Genomic DNA, 19,782 nt, shown 5'->3' on the forward strand with positions numbered 1-19,782 from the left:
TTCAGAAATAGAATTCTAGGCAGTTCTGGTAGTGTTATTTCTTCAGAGTAGGCTTAAGCTTCATCAAGGAACTGTTTTTACACAAACTGAGCCCCATTAGGAATTATAGGTCTATGGAACAGAGTAGGGATTTTCCATCCCATCAGAGATACTGCAGAATTTGTGTAGACTGGGAGTTTATGTGACTCTATGCTATGGTTTCCCAAGTACTCTAGAGAGACTATAAAGGGAATTAATTCCTCTCTGGGCAGATAGGAGGCACAATGAGTCAGGAAGACCTGAATTCAAATCTAGTCCCAGATACTGGCTGTGTGTCCCGGGCAAGTCACTTAACTGTGTTTGCCTCAGTTTCCTCATCTGTAAAATGAGATGGAAAAGGAAATGGAAAACCACTCCAGTAACCCCTAATGGGGATACAAAGAGTCAGACATGACTGAAAAACTAAATAGCATCAAAATTCCTCTTTAAATGGGGCTACTTTGACAGAAGATTCTGAAGGGGAGGTTGATATGGTACACATTCCAATTATAGGATGCAAAATTTCCAAAATAATAAGTGTATATTCCAAGGCTGGAAAGAGATGGTTAACATACAGATAAATTAACACCATGGTGTTGTCCCTATTCACCCTTTTTCCCCTTGTATGTATGCTTTGGCTCTAATTTTCAACTGGAGTGAGGAGCAAGGAATAGATATGCTGCTCAGTCCCTGCCATGTCATAGTACCTAATCTCAGTCTTACTGAATCTCTGCACTCAAATACATTTATTCTTATGAAAAAACTGTAACCGACTAGAAGGATCTTTAGTAAAAGAGCTATCATGATAAAGAATAAACATAGAATAGTCTTTTTTGTTATTATCATTAAAGTTTTATAAGTAGCCGACCATAAATGAGTATGAATAATTTGAAAGGAAAATAAACTGAGAATGGACCTATGTGAGATGTGGAAAATATTTTAAAGGAAAGGAAATGATTCACCACCTCAAAGAAGTGGGATTTAGATGAATTATGCAGGTCAGTTTTTAATTTTAGTAGATACTTTCCATGTTGTACATATCCATGTGTTTTCTATGTATAGCATTCATTGAAAATATCTAATGTTAGTATTCAAGAATAAAGGGGAATTTTTGAATGATTGTGGCCTTTTTCTTAAGAATTAATTGCAAGAACATAATGACTTATAGTATGTGACTTTGTTTACACAATGGCAGCTTTGTATAGAAATTAAGAAGTGACTTAAAATATTAAAATTGGTTTGTTTTGACTGGTTTCCTTATTACTTTTTTGTATCCAAATATGTTTTTTAACTTCTTATGAGACCTAAATGAGAGTTCGAAAATAACATAATTTATCTTTTAAATCATAAATCAAAAGGCTGTACCAGTATTAAGTAAAAAATGTAAGCAAATTATGTAGGAAGAGATGATATTCAAGTAATTTGCCAAAAGCTAGGTAAAATAAAGGCATGAGAATATTTTAAAATATGTAATCATTTATTACAGAAACATCTTACTACATTTGCCACTTTGTATATATTTATGTTTCTTATAGCCTACCGTATAAATTGTACTATATCTTAAGGTAGCATTTAGAGAATAAAAAATGTGGAAAATTTATTACACGAGTCTTCATTTTTTAAAAAGTTGGTTCATTATCTGGTGACATCTCTCCAAAAAAATTCAAATTCACATATTTGGTGGATAATCTATATTAGTGATTCAATGGTAACTATAACTATGCATTTTTCCAAACAAATTTCACTTTGCAAGGTTGCTTTTCTTATTACTAAAACCTGATTAAATTTTTTGCAGCAGTAATGATTGTCAAAGCTTTATAGACAACTTTGAATGGGTATGGACTTAAAATTTGTGTTTCTTCTAATCATTTTCTGGGGGTTGGACTTGAATATGTTCTATGTTTCTTCAGATGGCAGAAGTGCTACCAATGGGTGAAATTTACAAGGAGATAAATTTCAGCTCAACATAATGGCAGAACTTTCTAAGAGAACTATATGAAAATGAAGTGGTTGACTTATAAAGTAATGAACTTTCTGTCCTGAAAGTGTTTATTCAAAGGATTAATGACCACCTATCAAGAATGTTGTAAAGGGAATTGTTTCTTAAATCTCTAAGGTCTAACCTAGGTGGTTTTTGATGAATTTAGCTTGTAGCTACTGTGAACCTTTGGCACTGAGACCAGCACATACTAAAATCCATTTTTTTTCCCTAAAAGCTAAAACCAATGAAATTATTTTTAATTATTTGAGAGGTGGTTGTGTTCTTCCTTTAAAAAAAATAGATCTCTGATTCTGTTAACGTAGAAATACTGCGAAGAAAACTCCCTCCCACAAATGCAGGTGGGGAACTTAGAGTCTCAGAGAATTGCCTTGGGTGGGTGGGCTGTGACTTGCCCAAGGTTATAGAGAAAGTATGTGTCAGAGGTGGGGCTTGACCCCAGGTCCTCCTGATTCCGAGGCTGACTCTATCCACAAGGCTATGTGTCCTCTCTGAATTCTTGTTTTGGTTTTTAAAATATAAGTATAAAATGAATGAAACTGTGTTAGCCAAACTTTGACTATTGGATGAACAACTTACAAAACTCACTATCCATTGTGAATCTTGAATTCAAACTGTAGCACAGAAAAATAAACAATTGTTAGATTTTTCTATTCTCCAGATCTTGTGTACTTTAAAAAATTTAAAGTTTCTTGCAGCTCATCTGTTTACTATTTACATATATAATTCAGATTGCCACTAAGCATGACTCAGATGTTCTCAAGTAATTAATTGTTGTGATGTTTCAGGTCTTAGAGATTTGTTAATTTATTTTTTTATTTGTTGAATTTTCAGTAACCACATTTTTAATTTTTTTTTTATTTTTAGTTTACAACACTCAGTTCCACAAGTTTTTGAGTTCCAAATTTTCTCACCCTCCTTCCCCTCCTCTCTTACACCCACAAGGCAGCATGTAATCCAATATGAGTTATACATATACCTTCACATTAACTTTATTTTCACAGTAGTCAAGTTGTAAAGAAGTATTATAACCAATAGAATGAACCATGAGAAAGAAGAAACAAAACCGGGGTGGGGGAGGGAGGGAGGGAGGAAGCAAATAACTTGCTTCAATCTGCATTTAGACTCTATAATTATTTCTCTGGATTTGGATAGCTTTTTCCATCATGAGTCGTTTGGTGCTGTCTTAGAACCTTGCATTGCTGAGAGAAGCCAAGTCTATCAAAGTTAGTCATCACAGATACCATGTGTCTGCAATCGAGTATAATGTTTTCCTGGTTCTGCTCCCCTCTCTCAGCATCAGATCACCTAGGTCTTTCCAGGTTATTGTGAAGTCCATCTGCTCCTCATTTCTGACAGCACAATAGTATTCCATTACATTCATATAACACAACTTGTTTAGCCATTCCCCAATTGATGCGCATCACTTTGATTGCCAATTCTTTGCCACCACAAAAAGAGCTGCTATAAGTATTTTTGTACATACGGGTCCTTTTCCCACTTCTTTGATCTGTTTGGGATACAGCCCTAGAAGTGGTATTGCTGGGTCAAAGGGTATGTATGTTTTTTAAAATTATTTATTTAATATTTTTAGCTTTCTGCACTGATTTTCACAAGATTTTGAGTTACAAATTTTCTCCCCATTTCTACCCTCCCCCCCCACTCCAAGATGGCATATATTCTGGTTGCCCCATTCCCCAGTCAGCCCTCCCTTCTATCACCCCACTCCCCCCCATCCCCTTTTCCCTTACTTTCTTGTAGGGCAAGATAGATTTCTATGCTCCATTGCCTGTATATCTTGTTTCCCATCTGCATGCAAAACCAACTTTTTTTTTGAACATTTGCTTTTAAAACTTTGAGTTCCAAATTCTGTCCCCTTTTCCCTCCCCACCCACCCTCCCTAAGAAGGCAAGCAATTCAGCATAGGCCACATGTGTATCATTATGCAAAACCCTTCCACAATACTCATGTTGTGAAAGACTATATTTTGCTCCCTCCTATCCTGTCTCCCTTTATTCAATTTTCTCCCTTGACCCTGTCCCTTTTAGAAAGTGTTTGCTTTTGATTACCTCCTCTCCCTATCTGCCCTCTCTTCTATCCCCCCTTTCATATCCCCTTCCCCCTACTTTCCCATGAGGTAAGATACCCAATTGAGTGTGTATGTTATTCCCTCCTCAAGTCAAATCTGATGAGAGCAAGATCCACTCATTCCCCCTCACCTGCCCCATCTTCCCTTCCAACAGAACTGCTTTTTCTTGCCACTTTTATGTGAGATAATTTACCCCATTCTATAACTTTTCATGCTTCTCTTGATTCTTGTGTTTGAAAGTCAAATTTTCTATTCATCTCTGGTTTTTCACTGAAAAAACTTGAAAGTCCTCAATTTTATTGGAAGTCCATATTTTGCCTTGGAGCATGATACTCAATTTTGCTGGGTAGGTGATTCTTGGTTTTAATCCTAACTCCTTTGACCTCTGGAATATCGTATTCCAAGCCCTTTGATCCCTTAATGTAGAAGCTGCTAGATCTTGTATTATCCTGATTGTGTTTCTACAGTACTCAAATTGTTTCTTTCTGGCTGCTTGCAGTATTTTCTCCTTGATCTAGGGTTGCTGGAATTTAGCGACAGTATTCCAATAATTCCAGCAGTCCAATAATTTTTAAATTATCTCTCCTCGATCTATTTTCCAGGTCAGTGGTTTTGCAATGAGATATTTCACATTGTCTTCTACTTTTTCATTCTTTTGGTTCTATTTTATAATATCTTGATTTCTTCTAAAGTCACTAGCTTCCACTTGCTCCAATCTAATTTTTAAGGTAGTATTTTCTTCAGTGGTCTTTTGGACCTCTGTTTCCATTTGGCTAATTCTGCCTTTCAAGGCATTCTTCTCCTTGTTGGCTTTTTGGAGCTCTTTTGCACTTGAGTTAGTCTATTTTTAAAGGTGTTATTTTCTTCAGTATTTTTTTGGGTCTCCTTTAGCTAGTCATTGACTTGTTTTTCATGGTTTTCTCACATCACTCTCATTTCTCTTCCCAATTTTTCCTCTTCTTCTCTTACTTGCTTTTCCAAATCCTTTTTGAGGTCTTCCATGGCCTGAGAAAAATTCATATTTTCCTTGGAGGCTTTTGATGTAGGCGCTTTGACTTTGTTGACTTCTTCTGGCTGTATGTTTTGGGCTTCTTTGTCACCAGAGAAAGATTCCAAAGTGTAAGTCTGAACCTGAGTCTGTTTTCGCTGCCTGTTCCTAGCCGACTACTTGACCCTTGAGCTTTTCGTCGTGGTATGACTGCTTTCCCAAGCTTGAAGGGCTGTGCTGCTATTTTCAGAGCTACTTCTACACAGCAATCTCTGCCACACCAGTGCTTCTTCTCCCCCAAGAACCGCCAACCAGGATTGAGGCCTAGATCCAAGCAGGGCAAAGCAGGCCTTGCACTCCTGCTCTAATCCACTGCTTAGTTCCTCCCATCAGGTGGGCCTGGGGCCGGAAGCAACTGCAGCTGGAACTCTGGAAGTAGCCTCAGAGCTGCACCACCTCCACCACCCCTGGGGCGGTGGCCGACCATGAACTCCTTTCACTCTGTCCCAGAAGTTTTTCCAACTAACCTTCTCTGTTGTCTTTGATATTTGTTGGTTGAGAAGTCTTGTAACTGCCACAGCTCAATGATTCAGGGTCCTATGGCCTGTTCCACCTGACTCCCAGTCTGGTTGGTCCTGGCACGGCCCACACTGGGCTCTGCTCTGCTCCCCGCTCTGGGTATGCACGTTTTTTATAGCCCTTTGGGCATAGTTCCAAATGACTCTCCAGAATGGCTGAATCAGTTCACAACTCTACCAGCATTGTAACAATGTTCCTATTTTCCCACATCTTCTCTAGCCTTTATCATTTTCCTGTTTTGTCATGCTAGCCAATCTGACAGGAGAGACGTGGTACCTAAGAGTTGTTTTGATTTGCATTTCTCTAATTGATAGTGATTTAGAGCATTTTTTCATATGACTATAGATATCTTTAATTTCTTCCCCTGAAAACTGCCAGTTCATATCCTTTGACCATTTATCAATTGGGGAATTACTTGTAATCTTATAAATTTGACTCAGTTCCCTGTATATTTTAGAGAAGAGGCCTTTATCAGAGACACTAGTTGTACAATTTCTTTCCTAGTTTTCTGCTTCCCTCCTAATCTGGGTTGTATTGGCTTTGTTTGTAGATAAACTTTTCAATTTAATGTAATCAAAATTATCCATTTTGCATTTTGTAATGCTGTCTATCTCTTGTTTGGGCATAAATTCTTCTCTTCTTCATTAATCTGACAGGTAAACTTTTCCTTGCTCTCCTAAATTGCTTATAGTGTAAGCCTTTATATCTAAATCATGAATCCATTTTGACTTCATTTTGGCATACAGTATAAGATATTGGTCTTTGCCCAGTTTCTGCCATAATATCTTCCAGTTTTCCCAGCAGTTTTTGTGAAATAGTGAGTTCTTATCCCAGAAGCTGCGTCTTGTGTACCTAATCTATTCCACTGATCCACCATTCTATTTCTTAGCCTGTATAAAGTAGTTTTGATGATTGCTGCTTTCTAATACATTTTGATATCTGGTATGGCTAGGCCACCTTCCCTAGCATTTCTTTTCATTAATTCCCTTGATATTCTGGATGTTTTATTCTTCCAGATGAATTTTGTTATTATTTTGTCTAGCTCTATAAAATAATTTTTTGGTTCTTTCATTGGTATGGCACCGAATAAGTAAATTAATTTAAGTAGAATTGTTATTTTTATCATATTAGCATGGGAGACCCACTAGCAACTCATGTTTTTCCAATTATTTAGACTGACTTTATTTTGTGAAAAAGTGTTTTGTAATTGTGTTCATATAGTTCCCAGGTTTGTCTTGGCAGGTAGACTCCCAGATATTTTATAGTATCTACGGTAACTTTAAATGGAATTTCTCTTTCTATCTCTGGCTGTTGGGCTTTGTTAGTAATACATAGAAATGCTGCAGATTTACATGGGTTTATTTTATATCCTGAAACTCTGCTAAAGTTGTTTATATAATTTCAAGTAGTTTTTTACTTGATTCTCTAAGTAAATCATCATATCGTCTGCAAAGAGTGATAACTTAATTTCTTCTTGACCTATTCTAATTCCTTCAATTTCTTTTTCTTCTCTTATTGCTGAGCTAACATTTATAGTATCAAATTGAATAATAGGGGTGATAATGGACATCCTTGTTTCACCTCCAATCTTATTGGAAATATATTTAACTTGTCCCCCTTACATATAATGCTTGCTGATGGTTTTAGGTAGATGCTACTTATCTTTTTAAGGAAGACTCCATTTATTCCTATGCTTTCTTGTGTTTTTAAAAGGAATGGACATGCCCCATTTTATCAAAAGCTTTTTCAGCATCTATTGAGATAATCATATGGTTTCTGCTAGTAGTTTTGTGGTTGATATGATGAATTATGCTGATGGTTTTCCTAATATTGAACCAACCTTTCATTCCTGGAATAAATTAAATGCCTATATGATACTGTGTTGCAAAATATATGAAACTCTCCAAATAGAAGGTACAAGTATACCATTTATTCAGACAGCAGAGAACCATATCCCGTAAGCCATCTGCCCAGTCCATCACAGCAGCAAAGAATTCGATACATAATATCACAGCATGGAGCCTCACCATCTCAAAACCTCTCCACACCCTTCTGGGACCTTCCCACAAAACACTTGAAGCTTACAGTATAGCTATCACAGGTCTACTGTCTTTCTTTCAGCTCTGTCATTAACAGCCATAATGGCTCTCTCAACATTTGCTGTGACACAGTTTCCTTTTCCTCTCATCAAGCTCCTCACACCACATGTGACTTAGGCTTCCTGTGATGTAAGCAGGTCACATGGCCTATTAATGGGTGGGAAAGATCTTCAAATCTAAATTGCTATCATATTCAGCCCCAAGTTCTTTCCTATCCATTACATAGGGCAATGGGAGTGTTGGGATAACTGCTGTCAGCAGAACTTTACAGAACAGTATAACAGGGGTAACACAATATCAGCATATAAAACAATGTCATCATTCCTCCACCAAACAAACGGGGCTTAAAATCTTGGGGTAAGTGGTGAATGTCTCATCTTCCATAGCTTCTTCCTGCTGAAATTGGACATAGAGCTGTCCCTGCCCCAAGAGGTAAAGAGTCCTATTCAAGGGGTCAGTTCTTTAGCAACCTGGCATCTGGAACTCCGGTCCAGGGATAACACATCACAATTGTGGACAGGTCCCAGGGTAACACATCACAGTCATGGACAGGTCCAGAGGTGACCTCCAAACACATCAGAGATTGACATCTGGCTTTAGTGATTTGGCATCCGCAAGTGGATGGTACTAAGCCTACAGAAAACAAATTTCACAAATTTAACAGACAAAAATTCAAAAAGAAACAAAGAGAATATCATAGCCTTACTCATGATAGAATACATGATTCAGGGATACAGTTTCATAATCATTTTCTCCTGGGTAAACCACTGTTACAGTATTATCTTTCCTATGTGCTATAATTTCTGCAGCTTTTGGAACATCACCTGGCTTTCGCTTTGCCCATACTTTAGCTCCCAATTTTATTCTTTCAGTTTGAACCAAACTCTTCCTTTCCTCTGATAGTTATTTTGGAAAGGGGGTCAGTTTTCAGAAGGGACATTGTTTCACAAGGAATAATAATCAATTGAACTATTCTATCATTTTTACAAAACTGTATAGGTTTTTCACCTAAATTCTGGAATGTTACAATAATTTCTCCTTGATAACTAGAATCTATCACTCCAGCCAATACATGTATTCTCCGAGCTGCTAATCCTGGTTTAGGTAATATCTGTCCAAAATTATTCTTAGGGATTCTCATACATATCCAAGTAGAGATTTTTCTTATCTCTTTTCTATCCAACCCAAAGTCCTCTGAACAATGTAAATCATATCCTGCCAAGCCAGGATATTCCTGGCTATGGTGGTGAGATGTCTTCCCTCACAGTTCAATACTCAATATTTTGGATCTTATGTGTTTGTTGTTTTCTAATTTGCAGATTTGGGGTCATCATTCTGGCCAGAGGTATACTTCCTCTGAATGGTCTATTATTCAAATTATGTAAAATAGTGAACAAATTATCCTTCCAATGTTGATATGAATTTTTCGAACTTAACTTTATTAACTGTTCTTTCAACAATCCATTCATTCTTTCTATCAACCCAGATGCTTGTGGATAATACGAAATGTGATATATCCACTCTATTTGTTCAATACACAATATCTCTTCATCTCATTGCCTTTGAAAATTGTCATTCTGAATCTGCATTGGAGTTCCATAACATGAACCTACAATATCTAGAGTTTTACAGGTGTTTTTCTTGGTTGCATTCTTATAAGGACAAGCTACTAGTATACCTGAATAGGTGTCAACACAAGTACATATAAATTTGCATCCTTCATCTTCGGGTAGTGGTCCAGTATGATCTATCTACCAAATGTGGGCTGGAACTTTTCCCCTTGCTATTTCTCTAGTTACTACCCAAGGAACAGTTTGTTCCTTTTCCAAATGACATATATTACATTCCTCTTTTACTTGCTTTAACAACGAATAAGAGATACTAATACCTCAATCTTGTGCCCACTGGTGTGTGGCCTTGACCCCTAAATGGCTGGTCGTTTGGTGGACTTATTTTGCTAGTACCAGATCATCAGTTGGTGTCAGAGTAGGGATGATATGTTGAGTAGCAGTCTTTGCTAGTTGATCAGCATCTACATTGTACTCATGTTCTGGCATAGTGAGGGCCATGTGAGCATCTACATGAAAATCTGACAAATTAGTAACCAAAGACATGCCCCATATATCTTCCCATATTTCTTTGCCCCAAACTTGTTTATCATGAATTTCCCAATTTTGATTTTTCCACATTGGTATCCATGTACCTAACCCACGAGCTACTGCCCACAAATCAGTGAATATACAACACTGTCCTTCTTTCTCTGTTTTAATAGCTTGATATACTGCCATAAGTTCAGCATATTGACTATTTCCACATATCATAGTACTTTCCAAAGTCTGCTTACTACATGGGTTATAGGCTACTGCTTTCTAATGTCTTTTATGGCCCATTTTGCTGGCCCATCAGTAAACCGGGCATATTTCTTAGAAATATCTTTTGTTGTTGTTACTGGATTGCAGAATAAAGGCTGGGTGGAAATGCAAAGTTTAGGAACACTAGAAAGGTAATAGAGAACCAAGTTGTGGGAAATTTTGCATATCAAAAGAGTTTATATTTGATCTTAAAAGTGATAGGGAGGGGCAGCTAGGTGGTGCAGTGAATAGAGCCGCAGCCCTCCAGTCAAGAGGACCTGAGTTCAAATGTGGCCTCAGACACTTGACACTTACTGGCTGTGTGAACCTTGGGCCACTCACTTAACCTCAATTGCCTTGCCTTCCCCTCTCCAAAAGAAAAAGAGTTAAAAAAACAAAAGGAAGAAAGTGATAGGGAGCCACTGGAGTTTATTGTGTTGGGAAAGTGATGTGTTCAGATTGTGCTTTAGGAAGATCACTTTGACAGCTGAGTGGAGGATGGATTGGAGTGGGAAGAGACTTGTGATAGATGATACCAAAAAGAAATTCAGAAAGAAACAAGCAGCGTAGCTTTGAAAAGAACATGTTAAATTTATTATATACTAAAAAAGGAAACTACATAATAGAGATTCATGGCTTCACATTTAATCCTGTTTTCTGTCCTACATTATGAAAAAAAATTGGTGTTAAATTAAGAATAAAAAATAAAATAGACTAATTGACTTCACAAATATAAGGTGGAGAGGGTATGGTTAGAGAATGAGCTGTCTGAAAAATATGGCTTTGTTTTAGTGGATTGCAAAAGTCATATAAATCAACACTACTAGGGCAGCCAAAAAGAGCTAATGTGAGCTTGCACTGCATTCAGAGATGCATGCTCCAAGAATATGCTGGGACTGCCACTTCAGCTCTACTCTACTTAGACCACACAGAGCATACAATGTGCACTGTTGGGCACTACAGCTTAGGAAGGACATAGACAAGCCAGAGAGCCTCCAGAGAAAGGCAGCTAGGAAAGCGAAAGTCCTCGAGTCCATGACTCCAATCCAGATTGATTGAAGGAGACCTGGAGAAGACTATAGGAGGACATGATACCTATCATCATGTATCAGAAAAACTGTCATTTGGAAGAGGGCTTAGACATGTTTTGTTTGGCTTCAGAGTGCAGAGCTGTCTCAATTTTGTATTTGTATCCCCCCTACCTAACACAGTGCCTAAAGAAGTTGGTGCTTAAGAAATGCTTGTTGATTACTTGATTGAAATATAAAATGGTAGGCAAAAGTTGTGATGGGGCAAATTTAGTCATGATGTCAGAAAACAGCAACAAATTTCATAGCAATTAGAGTTATCCCAAAGTGGAATGAGCTGCATTGGGAGGTTATGGTTTCTCCCTCATTAAAGGCTGTCAAGCAGGGGCTGAATAACCATTTCTCTGTTATTTTTAATAGAGAATCTCTTTCAGAAATGGGTGGAACTAAATATTGACTAAGGTCCCTTCCAACACTGAAATTCTATTTGTCTGTGATTTCATATTGAAGAGGGCAGCCAGGGATGCATGAGTGCCAGAAGATGGAAAGAATTTGACAGGAAAAAATACAAAGAATCAGCTGATGAAAGCTTATTTTCTAACTTTCTCTGTAAAAAATAAATCCCTATAAATCAGAATGCTACCACATTTCTAATCTTGCATGAACTTGCCTAGCTAAATTACACAAGATATGTATATGTCATAGGATAATGTAAAACTGTTTTCGTGCTATTGTTTTGTTTTTGGTTTTTTGCCTCTGATTGATGTTCATTTGGGAATAATTATGTAGTTGATGAACTTAAATATTACTCTCCAAGGCAGCAGAAGAAATATCTGGCAAAATGCTATAAATATGTACATATTATTTCATAAAGGGATAATTCAACATTCACTTCCAAATCTGGATACTGAATGGAAACTAATTTTCATAAATAGTATATCATCAGAAGACACTTTCCTCTTCTATTGAAGGTTCATATATTTGTTGTGTTCTTAAATTTAAATTGCTTATTCAGAGCATTAAGAAAGGATAGATCCATTAGGAACTTGCAAAATTATCAATAATGCTATTTAAGGACATTTTCCCGCATCAACTAGATGAACCTATGGATTGACCAGAAGCCCTGAAGTATGTGATAAGGTCACTTAGGATTATCTTAAACTAGAGATTCTGAATTAAATATTACCTTGATGTTTATGGCTCTCAAATGGTTGGTTTGAAGTAATAAGACCAATAAGTGAAGAGAATACTGAGAATTGTAGAGTTGGAAGGAATATCAGGAAGGTCTCTAGTAGATCCTTCTGTCTAAGTAGTCAAATTCTTAAATTGTTCAAGACAAGGCAGTTGCCGATTTTATTTTATGAAATATGTAGGGATTGAGATTCCATTTTTTTCTTAAAGGAAATTGTGGAATTTAATATTGCCAAGCTTAACTACCTTATGGAATAGCATCCCAAACTGGCCTTCCTAGTCACACTTGAAAGCTTAGAAATTATGTGAGAGGTCTTTGAAATCAGTTTCCTTCTTTTTGCTATTGTTATTTCCAGGCTTGGAATCATATAGAATCATAGATTAAGAGCTAGAAGGAATCCTAGAGGTCATGTAGTCCAACCTTCTCATTTTACAGATGAGTAAATTAATGCCTAGGGAGATGAAATAATTTGTACAAATTATGGTAAATGTCAGAGCTGGGACTTGAACTTGTGTCCTCTGATTCCTGATCCAGCATTCTTCTCACCGAAACTGCATTCAGTGTTGCTGTCAACCAGTTTTCATTTAAGAATTTTTTTAAAAAACATCACATAACAGTGTCTAGAGCCATTCTCTTCAGCAGTCAATAGTGTATTCTGTGCCCAAAGTGCTTAATTAAGGCTGTAATGATGATAGATATACAAATAATACTTTCATTTGTATATATTTCATTACATTAAAACGTATTTTAGAGGTTTATGAAAAGAGTATATTCTCTGAACTTCTTTGGCATCCTATTTCAGAAAAGAGCCATCAGTTTGGCTTGCATTGATTGTGGTTGGCCATATGCCCTACCCACATTTCCACAGCAGGATTTACAATTAGAATATACCACAATAGAATATAGAAATATGGAGCTGAACTGGACCTGAGATGATCTTGTCTAGCCTTTTACCTTTAAGCATATCTATGTCTAAACCATTTGGAACAAATGTTTGTGAATTTCATCTTAAATAGCTATAGGCATAGAAACTATAGAATTCATGTCAAAATGTACCATATATCGGTGAAAGCATCGTCACTAATTTAATATGTGATTTAGGAGGCTAGTTCATATTTTCTTATTTTATAGCTTGGTTTTGGTCAGAATGCCAATTCATTAAATTCTTTTGATCTTCTTTAGCCAATTTATCAGCAAGCCTTCTCCATCTTTTTTTTTAAAATGTGTCTAGGATTTTCCTGTTACTCTATCCATACTGCCACCACCCTTCCTCCTGATTCTCTTCTCCTAATACAGAACTTCATCACTTTATACATGGATTACTGCAGCAGCTCTCTTGCTTTTTTCCCTCTGATTCTAATTTTTCTTTCTTTCCAATCTACTCTTAATATCACTAGTGTATTAGTCTTCCTAAAGCTATCACTTTAATTATGGCACACACTTGGTTAAGAACTTTGGCTATTAATTTTTTCTCTAAACTCCACTACCTAGTTTTCAAGATCTTCATAATCTGCTCTTTATTATCTCTGTCACCTTATTTTCCATCATTCCCCTCCACTGACCTTACACCCTAGATGTTTTTCTCTACACTATTTTACTGCTATTAGTGTTATTCCTATTTCAAGTGCTTTCCTTACAACAGTCTTGTGGAGTAGGTAGTATAGCTATTGGGTCCGTTTTATGGATGAGAAAGTGGAGTCTCACTCTCACAAGTAGTAAGGCAGGGTTTGAACTCAGGTCTCCTCATTCCAGGTCAAGCCTGCTTCATACAATATTATGCTACCTGTCAACAACCACCACCACCACAATGGAAAGCATTTAGGTAACACCTCCTATGTTCCAGGCACTGTGCTAAGTGCTTTAGGAATATTATCTCATTTGATTCTGACAACAATCCTGAGAGGTAGTAATCATCCCATGTACATACCATTCCTTATATTATTTGCCTGGCCTATTTATTGTTTTATCATTGTCTTTTAGTTTTATATTTTCTTTTGCTTCGCCAATTGGATTGTAAGCTTCTTGAGTTTGTGGACAGTGTTCTCTAGTTCTTTTGTAATCCTTTCCCCCAACCCCAATGCATTTCATACTACCTATTAACTAGTACAGTGTTGGACACATAATAAAACAAAATAAATGAATAGATGAATAAAAAGCAATTTTTGACTGTATGTGGTCTGTCTCTACTACTTAGGATGAGGCAGACTTCCTGTTTGCCTCATCCCAGGACTGAAGAAGTCATATGGCAGTTATAAATTTCTGGCACTACTTGGATTTGTTTATTTTATGCACAAGCAAAGTACATCGCCATGACTTAATTGGTCATTGAGCAGGGAGAGATGTGATGTTAGATAGGCACAAGGGATATGCTTAGTGTTTGGTTGGCCTTGTGGAAGGAACTACAGTGTACTGGCAGTGGGTGTGCTTTGTACCAGGTATCTGGATTGCCTATGGTGTGCCAAATAGGAGAGATTAATGTTCATCCTATTTATGGCTTTTCCATCAATATTCTGTTTAGCTAAAGATGGCAAGAGATTTCCATGTGACTAGAAATCACTGTACCTTCCTTTAATTGCTCTACCTTCCCTTCTTTGAAGTTGACTATAAATATTCTTGAGTTAATCAAAGAAGTTCCAGGTACCCAAATACTTTGATATATATTGGATATATCATGAAATTATGAGTATATTTTCAACATTATTTGGGAAGATTGATGATGTTCCATAGAATTCTAGACTGATGCTTTTATTTAATGCCTTTGCCATTTGGATATGGAAGCTATGTTATTCATTATAGTGTTATTCATTTCAGTGTTCTGGCTGGCTATAATGGCACCATCTTTGCGTATGGTCAAACGGGCAGTGGCAAGACTTTCACTATTACCGGGGGAGCTGAGCGCTACAGTGACAGAGGCATCATTCCAAGGACCCTATCATACATTTTTGAGCAATTACAAAAGGTAAAGAACTGTGATTTCCATTTATCTTATGTATTTATAAGTAATTTTCTGAAGGAAGAAATTATATTATTGGTAAAAGTCTGTTATGGTAATTAGGGTGGGACTTTTTTGTTGTCTTCTCTTTTGCAATGCTAAGGCCACCAAGTACCTTCGAGTCTTGACTTTCGAATGTGATGGCAAGCAAAGTCGACTTTTTGTTGTCTTTTGTTTCTTGGATTGAATCAAATCTTAGATGAACTGCTTAAGAAACAAGTAAGGCCCAGGCCCCAGGTCCTACACCTTTTTGCTAAGTAGGCTCTGAGCCCTCAGGGCCCTGAACAGGGTATATAAGATCTGAGGTTGGTGTTTTGTTTTGGGGCTCTCACTCACTGGAAGAGTGTCCTGTGATTTGACCAGACAAGACTCTAGGTAGCTGTTGTTAAGAGCTCCCCAGCTTCGAAAATCCAGATGTTGGTGCCTCTCTCTCTGTTAACTATTGTGATTTGGTCAGACAGATAAGAGGCCTGTCTGTTGATCTCTGCATGTTATTTACTCTGTTTATATAATGTATGCTTGTAATTTTTGTTTGTATTTTCTCTGAAGCTCAAATGATATATGTATGCTTGATTAAAGTGAGATTGTAAACCTCTTAAAGTTGCTTTCCTTAGAAAAGCAGTTCAAAGAATATGTGCTAGCAGCCTTCCTGTGTGCTGGTGTTGTTAATCTCACACAGCCACAGCAGCTGCTAGTAACATTGTTGTTACAAAGTCCTATTATGTTCTACTTGAAAAAGGAAATATTTAATGTGACTAAAATTTTGTTTATGTTGTTAATTATCTCCCTTTTATACTGTACGTAGCTTGCTCAGTATATATTTGCTTGTATGTTGTCTCCTCCATTAGATTGTGAGCTCCTTGAGGGAAGCTTGTTTGCCTCCTTTTCTGTTCTCAGTGCTCAGCAAAATACCTAGCACAAGAAATGTTTACTGATTGATTCATTCATTTGCCATAGTTCTCTAGCCAAGGAATTCAGAACAAGAGCTATTCATTCAAAGACTACTGTTAGAATGAAATTCAAGGGTAGCTCTTTCTTCAAGGTCTAAAAAGCTCATGATATATCTACTGAAAAATCTACAGACTATCTGATCATTGCTATCTTTGAGACATCGAGGTATTTTCCCTTGCCGTAATAAAGGCAGATAAATCAGAAACCTTTTGGAAAGCTTAAGCTCATAGAATCATAGGTTTAGAGCTAGAAACATAATTCTTTTCATTCACAATTGATTAGAAGGTCAAAGAAATAAAATCACTAGTATAAATTCAATTTCATCAAAGCTCATAGTATCATTGATTATTGGTACACAGATTAGTCAAGTTATACATATATTTGCATTTATATGCATACACACTTGTGTATAGATAAACATAGCTCTATATCCAGCCCCAGTCTCTATCCTGATGTCCAGTTCTACATTGCCACTGCTTATTAGACATTTCCACTTGAATTTCCTATAAGCATTCCAGATATAATACATCCACAATAGAACTCTACTCTTCCTCTCAAATTCTCTCTTCTTCCTAACTTCTCTACTCTGTTGAAGGATTATCTTTCCGTTCCTTAGACTCACAACTTCAGAGTCATTTCAACTCTTTCTACCTAACTCCCCATAAACAGCTGCCAAGTTTTGTTGAACCTTTCCCCCACCTTTTCCATACATTCTCTTTTATCTACTCAAACAGTCACTCCTCTGATTCAAGCCCTGGTCACCTCTCTCCTGGGCTATGTGGCAGCCTCTTAACTGATGAACCACCAGGCTGTTCTGTCTCCAATCTCCTTTTCATCTATCTAACAAAAGGATATCCCTAAAGCATAAGTCTGTTAGCCCACTGCGCAAAAAACACTTGTGGTTTCTTATTAACTAAAGCTAATAAATACTGAGTTGGATTTGGCATCTAGGGTCCTTCATAATCTGTCTCTATGCCACCTTTCTGGGCTTTTTATGCATTACTCCTAACATTCTTTGATAGAATCCATCTACCTCACTTGCTATTCCCAATATATGATGTTCCATTTTCTGTCCTTGAGCCTTTGCACAGCTTAGCCCCCTTACGTGGAATGTACTCACTCCTTTTTTTTCCATCTCTTAGAATCCCTAGAATCTTTCATAGCTCAATTTAACTACCATCTCCTATAGGAGGTACATCCTGGAGCTAGCAGATGCCAATGCTTTCCCCTTCCAAGAAAAATTCTTTGAATTTATTTTGTATGTTTTTTTGTGTGTTTTCTTTTCTGTGTATTTGTCATTCCTCCAGTATACTATAACCTCTTTAAAGAGATTTTTTTCTTTGCATTCCCAGTGCTTAGCTTAGGGATTGGCACAAAATAGGCATTTTAAATGTTTTAAAAAGCATTAATTTTAAAAAAGTATTTATTCATGCTTTTTTGAATGAATAAAATACTTTTTAAATGAAAAAATAAAATAGTATTAGTATACCATTAAAAAGAAGAGTTCCATATAACAAAGTTGTTTGTATCCCATGGTAACATTGTCCTGTTGATTTGGTTACAAAAATTTCTCTAAAATGAACCTTCCAGTAAAAGCGCTTTTGTTGATCCCAACTCATATAATGGTTACTCTAATGGTTACTCTAAAATGAAAGCATCTATTTGTGTGCATTGTGATCTAAGTTTTTCACAGCTCCATTTTCCTGACACAATTTCATTTCAGATGAAATTACATTTCAGATCATCTCGTCCCTTCATACCTCAACTATCCCAACCAACCACCTTTCTGGAAAAATTCACTTTAACTAAAAAAATCACTTTCCAGAACAATAATACAAAAAGATTTATGAATTTGGAGGGGAAAATGGAAATATCTCACGTATCATGCTTTTTTCTTTTTACTATGTTATATTCCAAATGCCTTTTCTCATTCTGAAATTCACTTTAGACCTTCTGGTCATCAGTTCTGTTTTATCTCCAAGTCCTATACAATGGAAATGTAATTTCTAAAAATTTATTTGTTGTAGCCTATATTCAGAAGCTTGACCTTTGACCAGTATGGTTGCATAGAAGGCTATTGCCTGATAAACCCTGCCCAAGGTCAGAGAAACATTTAGGACCCTTCAAAATAATTACAGTCATCAGCTTTGCCTTGATTCACATAATTACAAAATCATAGAATCGAAGAATTGAGAAGAACTCTGGTAACACCATTCTCTCCCTTTTGTTCTGAACAGGGCAGAGTAAAGTAGTCCTGTATCTTAACTATTCTGCTTTTCTTAGTAAAGCCTAAAATTCTATTCACTTTGTGGTGACGGGGGTATGGGGGGCTGTCAGATAGGGGAGGGACTGCCATAGGATAGTGTTGAGTTATATTGACATAGAAGTCCACTAAAATGCCCCAGGTCTTTTTTTTTTTTGCACAAATTGTTATCCAGACATGCCTCCCTATTCTGTACTTAGGAAATTGATGTTTAGACCCAAGCATAGAATTTTACGTTAATCCACCTTAGTTTTCATTTTATTAGATTCATTCCCTCATTTTGGCTTATTAAAATCTTTTTGAACTCTTCATAGACTTGGAGTCAGCTGGCCCCCCTTCATATCGCTACTCAAATACCTACTAGCTGTATGACTATTGTGAAATTACTTAATATCTTAGATGATGTCTGTTCACCTATAAAATAGAGATAATACTTGCACTAATAGAAGAAGCCTAGTATAGTGTTTAGGGTTCAATTTCCAATCTAAACACTGACTTTGTGACCCTGGGGAAGTCACTTAACATTTCAGTGCCACAGATAACTCTTAGAACTATAAATTATAGGGAAATTTTTCATCTCTATTTGTAGCAGGAATTTTCTCAAGGAGGGTTCACCATACCAATGAAATCACAGGTCTGGACAAAAAAAACAAATTGTACTGCACAACCCTGTTGTAAGAAAAGGACTTTGCAAATTTTAAGATGCTTTATCATCATCATTAAAGTTATTATTCAAGTTGGGCAAATCACTAAGAGAACACACATCAAACCTGAAATTCATCCCTATGAGTGTGAGTGGTAAACATATTTTCAATGACTATGAAAGAAAAAAAATTGATTTAATTTGCTTTGGAAATTATTGTTCATTATTTTGCGTATTCTGAAGTTCAAACTTATTTGGAAGAAAGAGAAAATTCAGTCTACAGGAAACATGTGGGTTATATTACAGTCTGGCAATTCTAAATATTGAGAGAAAAGTAATAAGAAAAGGTAGCTCACCACATAGGAAATACTAATGCTTCTTCAGTGTGCATTCCAGCAAAAATCCAGAAAATGAAAAAAAGCTGGTGGAGTCATCATTTTCTTGAGACTTTACAATTGTTCTTTTAAAAAGTCATTAGAACAAAAAAAAAGAAGAGCTTTATTTGTTTACTTGAGACTAAAGTAAAGTAATACTAGAATATTCTTTTTTTTAACCTTTCTTTCCTCTTCTTCTCTTTCTTCATCATGAGG

The 19,782-nt window shown here is 36.5% G+C and overlaps 1 protein-coding gene across 1 annotated transcript in view; it reads left to right on the plus strand.

Annotated features, from left to right (window-relative positions):
- KIF6 (kinesin family member 6) overlaps positions 1-19,782 on the plus strand; it is a 493,781-nt gene that overhangs the window by 67,136 nt on the left and 406,863 nt on the right. Inside the window, exon 4 of the mRNA XM_036767567.1 lies at positions 15,155-15,302. Coding sequence (XP_036623462.1) covers positions 15,155-15,302 — 148 coding nt within the window. The remainder of the gene's footprint in view (positions 1-15,154; positions 15,303-19,782) is intronic.

Source organism: Trichosurus vulpecula, chromosome 7, assembly GCF_011100635.1.
Source record: "Trichosurus vulpecula isolate mTriVul1 chromosome 7, mTriVul1.pri, whole genome shotgun sequence".
NCBI classification, from domain to species: domain Eukaryota; kingdom Metazoa; phylum Chordata; class Mammalia; order Diprotodontia; family Phalangeridae; genus Trichosurus; species Trichosurus vulpecula.